The sequence below is a fragment of the Pogoniulus pusillus genome, chromosome 36, assembly GCF_015220805.1.
Source record: "Pogoniulus pusillus isolate bPogPus1 chromosome 36, bPogPus1.pri, whole genome shotgun sequence".
NCBI classification, from domain to species: Eukaryota; Metazoa; Chordata; class Aves; order Piciformes; family Lybiidae; genus Pogoniulus; species Pogoniulus pusillus.
In genome coordinates, this window is record NC_087299.1 from 9,000,584 (window position 1) to 9,008,534 (window position 7,951).

General features: G+C 49.6%; 2 protein-coding genes across 2 annotated transcripts in view; both read left to right on the top strand.

Annotated features, from left to right (window-relative positions):
* The window catches only part of TMEM201 (transmembrane protein 201), a 28,311-nt gene extending 24,014 nt beyond the window's left edge, over window positions 1–4,297 (top strand). The window contains exon 11 of the mRNA XM_064171699.1: window positions 91–4,297. Coding sequence (XP_064027769.1) covers window positions 91–188 — 98 coding nt within the window. The 3' untranslated portion in view covers window positions 189–4,297. The remainder of the gene's footprint in view (window positions 1–90) is intronic.
* A 1,861-nt stretch (window positions 4,298–6,158) lies between these two features.
* LOC135190412 (forkhead box protein E3-like) lies at window positions 6,159–6,839 on the top strand. Its single transcript, XM_064171766.1, has one exon. It carries the CDS (start codon window positions 6,159–6,161, stop codon window positions 6,837–6,839), a length of 681 nt encoding a protein of 226 aa, XP_064027836.1.
* Window positions 6,840–7,951: the final 1,112 nt, after the last annotated feature.

Genomic DNA, 7,951 nt, shown 5'->3' on the forward strand with positions numbered 1-7,951 from the left:
GAACATGCATTCACTGTTACTTAGCTCATCAGTTCTTTAATATCTGTCTATGATTCCTTTTTTCCCTCTGTGTTGTCCTCTTCCACCAAGGTCATTTTGGTAACTCGGCACTGCGAGGTCTGCTGGCCGTGAGCCTGACTCTCAATGCTGTCTTCACATCAGCCTATGTCTACCGGAGCCTGCGCTGACTCCTGCCCACATTCCCTTTCTTTCTGGTTCCGTCTGCTCCTGAGGAGACAAGAAGAATCCAGGCATGGCTCCATGTCTAATAGCCATGCCACTGGTGCATGCTGTTTTACAAAACCCAAACCAAACTACTGTATGCTCAATGGTTGTGACAAGGAACCCAGGTAGCTGCTGCCGTCACTTCCAGACAGAACATATCAGGAGGTTGTCCCTGGAGGTGGCAGGCAGAATGTCCAGAAAGCTCCAGTTCAAAGGAGAGGCCAGTCAAGTGGCCCATCTGCTTGCTTTCAAAGGAACTGACCTGAGACACAAGCCTGAAAACGTCTAAGCTACATTTTTTTAGGAACCTGCCCCCAGATCTTCTTTCTGATTTATTAACTTCATGCTGATGGTGCTGGTAAAGTGAGGAGAATTAGAACAAACGAGTTGGAGAAGAGAGGTGGCTTAGTAGCTGATGCTGGGCTTTGGCTACTCTAACAGCATTCCCAGTGACTCCTCTTTTCCCTTTGGCTCTCTCCTCTAAATTATCAGTGGATTTTCTTTAGTTGCCTTAAGCTTGCCTAAGCACATGGGTGACCTTGGCTGCTCTGTCATATTCTTGCATCTTTTCTGTGTCCCTGTGCTTCCACCTGGACTCTGCCCTGAGGTCACTTCACCAGCAGCCATTCTGGTCATGCTGGTTCTCAGAAACTACTCTCTGTACATACCTCCAGCCAGCACTGTTGCTGTAAGTACACACAGACCCCAGACAGATGCTTTTGTGGTTTATATTAGACAGAGGAAGCCTTTGCTTTGCTTTACCCAGGAGGTATTAATTCTGTTGCAATTAATTCTGTAATAAGGAAGGATCCCCCTGTGATTTGCACCATAGTCAAAGGGCTTCATCTCACAACTGGCTGCTGGTGTGGCTGAGGCAGCCAGTGGCTTAGCTTGTTCTTGCTGTACATCACACAAATCTGTTCTTAGAAGGTACCTGAGGAGCTGTCTGTGCATATTTGTCCAGAAGCCTCAGCCTGATGTTGGGATTTGCTAAGTAAACATTGAAGACATTTCTTACTTAGCTAAATGCCAAGGTGCTCTTGGTAAGAAATACCAAACCTGCTTCTGGACAGTTCAGCTTTCTGCATTGGTTCTTCTTTTCTAAGCCAACAGAAGGAGTCCTAGATTTTCAAAAGCAGTTTGTAACTTGGACACTTCTGCTTTTGGGTGATCTTCAGCAGAATTCAGGGGCCATTTTAGAGTCTTGTGCTGAATACTCAATATCATTGAGTACATTGCACCAAAAATAGCATCCTGATCTTTATCTTTTAATTCTTAAATCCCAAGTGCAGAGAGAAGATTTACCAACGTAAAAGGATACCTGGTGAAAAGGGAGCCAACTGACATTAGCTATGCATTTGCCAAGGCAGGACTGACTCTGTTAAGAGTTTTTCTATTCTCTTCTGTTGGGCTCCTTCACCTCACACTTTGCTCTTTCCTCTCCCTCACCTCATTGTCCTGTGCTTGCATCTTCAGTGTAAGTGTGACACTTCTGTGTGGTTTTGGTTCTGCTGCTGTTCCCTCTCTTGTGCTCTTGCATGTGCACAGAAACTAAACATAGCACTCCTGATAATTCCTGCTCTGAACCCAAATTTCACCCTTTCTTTCACTTCATTTTTTCTAACTTGCATGTTTGAGTTCCTGCCACAGCTTCACTAGTACCTCATGTGAGTGACAGCCAGGCTCCAGTCTGCATGCTCTGTGACAGATTCAGTGGGGCTTGCAGTTGGGTGATTCAAGCACTTGAAAAATTAAGTCCCTCTTTGTCTCTTCCGTTTCTTCCTGCACTGTTTCAGCAGCCCACTTCCAGCTGCTGCTCCGCACCCTCCCTTGTCAGTGAGACCTCCTCCGCATCTTGCAGGCAGAGGACAGACCCCTGCCCACGTGTGCTGATCTGAAGGGCTGTGGGGATGTCACTCCTTACTCTGCATCTTCTTCCCAGCCTTTTTAGAGTATTGGTAAAGGGCTGCACAGCCAGCACCTCCTGTACAAAGCCTAGCTCCGAAATAGGGACCTGCAGCAGAAAGATCCATTGCAGGTTCGTGATTGATTTGTAACGTGCATGAGTTGTTACTTGTAGCCAAACCGGGCCCATACCCTTGCTGTTAGGAGGTTTTTGTCCCTTGCATAGAGTTCTGCAGGCTCACTATAGGCAAGATGCTAGCAAACCAACTCACTGGCTTCTGTTTAGACCTCTGCTGTTTGAGTTTGATGATGTCCTGGTGCAGCTTGTGACATCCCACTGGTGGATCCTTGTCCTGACTTCCAGCACACCCAGGGGCCTTCTGTGCAGAGACAAGCCTGCCAGAGAAGACTGGGGGTTTGCTTGTCTTTATTATGCCAACAGATGTGCACTGTGACTTCATGTATGCAAACTTTCCACTTCCACCTCCCAGTCTGCGCTCAGTTTCAGCATCATGCTCACCTGGAGTCCCTGTGTTGGTCCCTGTCTCTACCAGATTGCAATACAAATTCCTCCTCCTTTCCAGCAACCAGGAGCTGCAGCCTCTCAACACACCTCTTCTTGCCCATACTCCAGAACAGAAACACTGCACTTCTCAATCTGCTCACTGCAAACTGTTCTTGGAAGAGTGTTTGGCGACCTTGTCCAAAGCAACAGAAAGACTTTGGATTTTACTGCTGAAGAGGGAAGACAACCAACTTTTCATTCTGGTGCTAGAACACCCTCCAGTGGTGCTTTCACAGTTGTGAAGCCTTTGCTTGACTAGTGCACATGAGTGTGTGTGGGTGAGCGTGTGTGGGTGCATGCATATGGACACAAACATTTGGAGGGTTTCTTCATTTCAAAAGATCTGAGCCCACGATTGTCTTTCTATTGTTGGCCTTAATCAAGCTCTTGGATACTGTGTCTCTCTTGCTGCTCTTTTCTATATGAAGCTGGTTTGGAGGAAACAAAAAGATTATCTGGTCCCCCTGTGAAAATCTCTGTGGCTGATGATCTTGATCTTCATACAGTGCTGTTCAGGAGTGAGATTTTATTTTTCTAGTAATTTTTCCTACTGCAAAGACTGTTGGAGTGTTTGGAATGGAAAAGTTCTTTACAAAATGGCCTGAGAAGGATTGGAGCATTGCTTAATAATACCAAGAATTAACGATGGGTTGGGATATAAAAGAGCTCCGTTTCCAGAGCTTTTCCATTGCCTACCCTCCCTTGAAACCATAACAGCCAGGTACTTTTTCTTTGGGTATGGATTTGCTGGACACGTTCTGAGACCTTGCAGAGACTTTGGATGACTTTGGCCTGCCAAGGTAGGAAGAATTTGGAATCTGATGTCTGGTTCTAGTCCTGCAGCCTGGATTGCCTAGCAGATATGACTCTGCGCATATCTATTGGATAGGACAGAGAGAGCTGGTAGAATGGGTGGCTGACTTCTGGAGGCCATCATATCTTGTCACATCAAATCTTAGACATGGAACTGGTCACTGTGGCAATGTGAAAACAACCTCCTTGCTGGCCCACCAAGGCCAGATTCACTGAACTGTAGGCTGTTTGCTCAAGCAACAAATTTGGCCTGTGAATGTTTTATTCCTGCTCCCTCTTCTTGGGTGATAGGAACACTGCTGAACTGACTGGGTTCCTGACAGGGCAGCTGGAATCAAGGGCTTGTGTTGCCTCTGGATGCTGCTATAGATTTTTTTTTTTCTTCCAAACACCATTCCTGGAAATAACTATGGTCTTAACCTCCCTCACAGACATCTGTTAAAGCCTAAACAGGGCCAGTTTGGCCAATACTTTCATTTTGGAAAATACATGTGGCATCCAAAAACTGTCATCACTGTGTCCTGTGGTGGGAGTGAGGGACAGAGTACTTTTGGATGGAGTGGTTATCTAGAGAGGGTGAAAGGGACAATTTTGAGTCCTAAACCTTATTTCCTGTGAAAGAAACACTGTATGTCATGTGTGTGTACTTGTTTGGGGAGCTCTGACACTGTACAGTTTAGTTACATGCGCTCCAAGGGAGGAGAAACTGTTCCTCAGAGGTTTTTAGTTCATGCTTTGTGTTTAAAGAGGAATATTTTTCTTTAAAAAATAAAAACTAATAAGTTTTCACCTTAGTGTGGTTCTGTTTCTTGGGAAGCTGAACAGTTTGGGGGGGGGGGAAGCCAGCATTTGTGCTTGTGTGTCAAAGTGGTCCAGTTATACACCTTATGATTTGTGTTCATTTGCCACTTAAGGGATTTCTTTCTTGTGTGAGATGAGGGCTGAGAATCTTTCCAAGGTTTAGCTGCTGTGTGTTATTTTATGCTCCTTTTGATTTTGCAATGTAAATTAAGAGACAGGTGGCATAAGCTTTCAGACTCAGGCTTTCTGAGCACAGGCTTCAAAGGCTGCAGTTTGCCTCCATTTATACTTCCATGACTCATGTTTTACTTGGTGAAAATCTGCTACCAAGTTGTTTTAAGACCTGGCAATGTCTTCTGCCTTGACTTTAAATACCTGGAGAAGTTCTGTGTGTCACTGTGCAGGAGGGAATGCACACCTCAGGCACTCTTCCTTTCTCCCCTTCATCTGTCAGTGTTGGAGATCAGTTTGATTCTGCAGTCTGTTTTATTTTCAGCAGTGGTGTTGTGTTTCATTTACTTTCTTTTCCCTTACACAGGGCTAGCAGAAAAAAAAGACCTGAACTGATCATAGAGGTGAGTCTTCCTGTGGTCCATTGAAGAGCTGCTGCTGCTGTTGGCAGGTCTGTTGTAACCAGTAAGGATGTTTCATTCCTAATAATTTAAATATTTCCACCTAGCCCAGGGAAAGTTTTCTGTTCTCTGTGAATACCTGGGCAGTGCTTGTGCAGCATGAGACCTGACAGCAGTGTCTGACCCACCACTGTTGAGTGCTTTTGGTAGTTTTTTGTCAGTGGAGAACAGTAGCCTGGTAGTCATCCGTGTTCTCCTTGCTTCTTAACTCTGTGCAATCACTTGGGAAAGAACTGAGTCCTTCCAAACTTAGAGAGCCATGCCTTTTTAAAATTAACACTCGTGTGAATTAATCAGTGGGGAACAAAGAAACACTTTTCAAAGGAGGACATGCATTTTAATTAAGTTACTGACATCAGCCCACTAATAACTGTACATAGGGCTGTGTTTTGATTGTGCCAGGGGAGGTTTAGGTTGGATATTAGGAAAAATGTTTTCATTCCAACGGTGATCAGGCATTGGAACAGCCTGCCCAGGGAGCTGGTGGAGTCACCCTCTCTGGAGAAGGTGTGGATATGGCTCCTGGGGCCATGGTTTAATGGCCAGGGTAGTGTTGGGTTGATGGCTGTACTTGATCTTAGAACTGTTTCAGTGGGACCTGACTTCTATGATTCCATGATTCTCCAAGTGGTTGGTGAACTGAGGTGCTCCCAGGAGTGCAGCACAGAGCTCTGCTCCTCCACCAGGACCTGCAGGACCGGCTCAGGCTTCCCCGCGATGCCCGGGGCCGGCTGGCACAAGGGCGGCAGGGTGCGCGCCCCCCGTGCCACATGCGCTGGCATCTGCAAGTCGCGGGGGTGCAGCCGAGCACCGCTTCGCCCAGCGGTGAGAATCCGTAGACGGGGCTGGTTTTACCGCTGTGAGAGGCCCTTGCGGTGCCCCAGCAGGACCCAGCTTTGCTGGGGGATACCCTGGCCGCGACCCCTCCGTCCTCGCCCTCAGCTCCGCTCCAGGTGGTGCAGGACCCGGCCGGGTCGCACCCCCTGGCAACAGCCTCCCCACACCTGCTCCCATTATGTCGGTCGGGTGGCCCTCGGGTGACCTCCTCCTCGGTGTATTTGGGTTTGCGAAGCCAAAGCGACGTCTCGACCCGGCCGCGACCCCAAACACCAGCACGGGGCGTGGGGGCATAAGATGGGGAGAGGGCTTAGAAGGGCAGCGTGGGACAGAAGGAAGAGGGTTTAGAGGGGCAGCGGCGGGTCCGGCGGAGCAGGGCCATGGCAGAGGAGGACTCCGAGGCGGCAGCGGGCAGCCAGTCCGCGGCGGAGGGGCTGCAGAAGCCGCCCTACTCCTACGTGGCTCTGATCGCCATGGCCATCCAGGCCAGCCCCGAGCAGCGGCTGCCCCTCAGCGGCATCTACGACTACATCGCCGGCCGCTTCCCGTACTACCGCGGCTGCCCTAAGGGCTGGCAGAACAGCGTCCGCCATAACCTCAGCCTCAACCCCTGCTTCCTCCGCCTGCCCCGTCGCTCCGGACCCGCCGCCGTCCCCCGCCGCGGCGGCGAATGGGCTCTGGATCCTGCCTTCCACGACATGTTCCCGGGGGGAGACTACCGCCGCCGCCGCCGGCCCCGCCACCAGAAGCCTCGGCCACCACCTTCGCCTCCGCCGCCCGCCCCGCAGCCGCTTTCAACCGCCGCCGCCGTGCCCTGGCCGCTGCCGCTGCCTCCGCCGCCGCTGCCGCCGCTCCCCGCCGGCTGCCCGCACGGTCCCTGCGCCGCTCTGCCGCTGCCGCTGTCCCGTGGATGCCGCTGTCCGGAGCTGCCCGGTTGGGGTCCGCCCGGCTTCCTGGCGCCGCCCGCCTGGCCGCTGCCCGCCGGGGCTCTGCTCCCGGTTGACGTGGAGCTCGGGGGAATCGGCGACCTGGGGACAAAGCTGCCCCCCTCATTCAAATAAAAACCCCTTGGGAGGTGCCGTGGAGTCGAGTTGCGATCGCGGGGTGCTTGTGCTCGGCTAAGCTGCTGAGAGCGCGGCTTCGGGACTCAGCTGCTGCAAACCCCTGAAGGAAGATGGGTCCGGAAAGTTGCCTTGCGGTGGCAGAGATGTGCCACTGCGTTTCTCTGCGCTGTGAGAGCCTTCGTTGTGCTTCTGCACTGCTCTATCCTTGGGATTTGGGGCTGGGAGGGTAATCGTTTTGTTGTCTGAAGGTGGGGCTGCAGAACTTGAGTAAATCCATCTTGTGCCTTCTCGAATCTGAAAGTCCACGAAGAGTCCCGTGGATGCTTGTCATGCAGAAATGAAACGGTTTGTGCAGGGAAATTATTTCTCCAAGTGTCCTTAAACTCATTGTGCATCTTTTCTTCCAAGGTTTGCCAAAGAGCAATGTATGTATTGTTCGATTTGGGGTGGGAAAAAAAACCAAAACAAAACAAAGACGAAAAACCAAGCCAGTAACAAAACATAAATGCCAAAGATCGTTGGAGTTATACTGGGGATCAATTTAAAGTGAATCCAAACGGGATTTCTCACCCAGGAAAGGGTTGTTGTGTGCTGTTGATTGTTATACACGTTTGCATGTGTTCTTGTGGCTCTCACAAAGGATGCCATCATTACTGGGCGGGGGGCTTTCCCCCTTCTGATTTCAGAGGGAGGTGTTTCTATGCTTTCCCCTCCGAATAAGGGCTCAGAGACTCAATATGCTCCTGCTGAGAACTGTGGTTTGGGTTTAAGAAAGAGTTCTAATACCGTTCTGTGAAGAGCAGCATTTGTTGTGTGTTTTATATCTCATTTAATAAATGGTATTTCCTAAGAGGTGTGCCTTAAGAAAGCACTGGAATTACTTTGATGGCCTTTGAAAGAAGGTGCAGCTGAAATCCAGGCTTTGTACCTATGAGGGGATTCTGAATGTCACCTTTCTGACAGTGCTGGAAATCCTTTTACATGGGGCACAACTTTGTAACTGTTCCTACAGGGTGCAAACATATTAAGACACTGCAGGGTTATGATTTTTTTTGTAGGTTGCTTTTCGTTCTTTTTTGGTGCCATTCTTCACGTAGCTCCTGTTAATC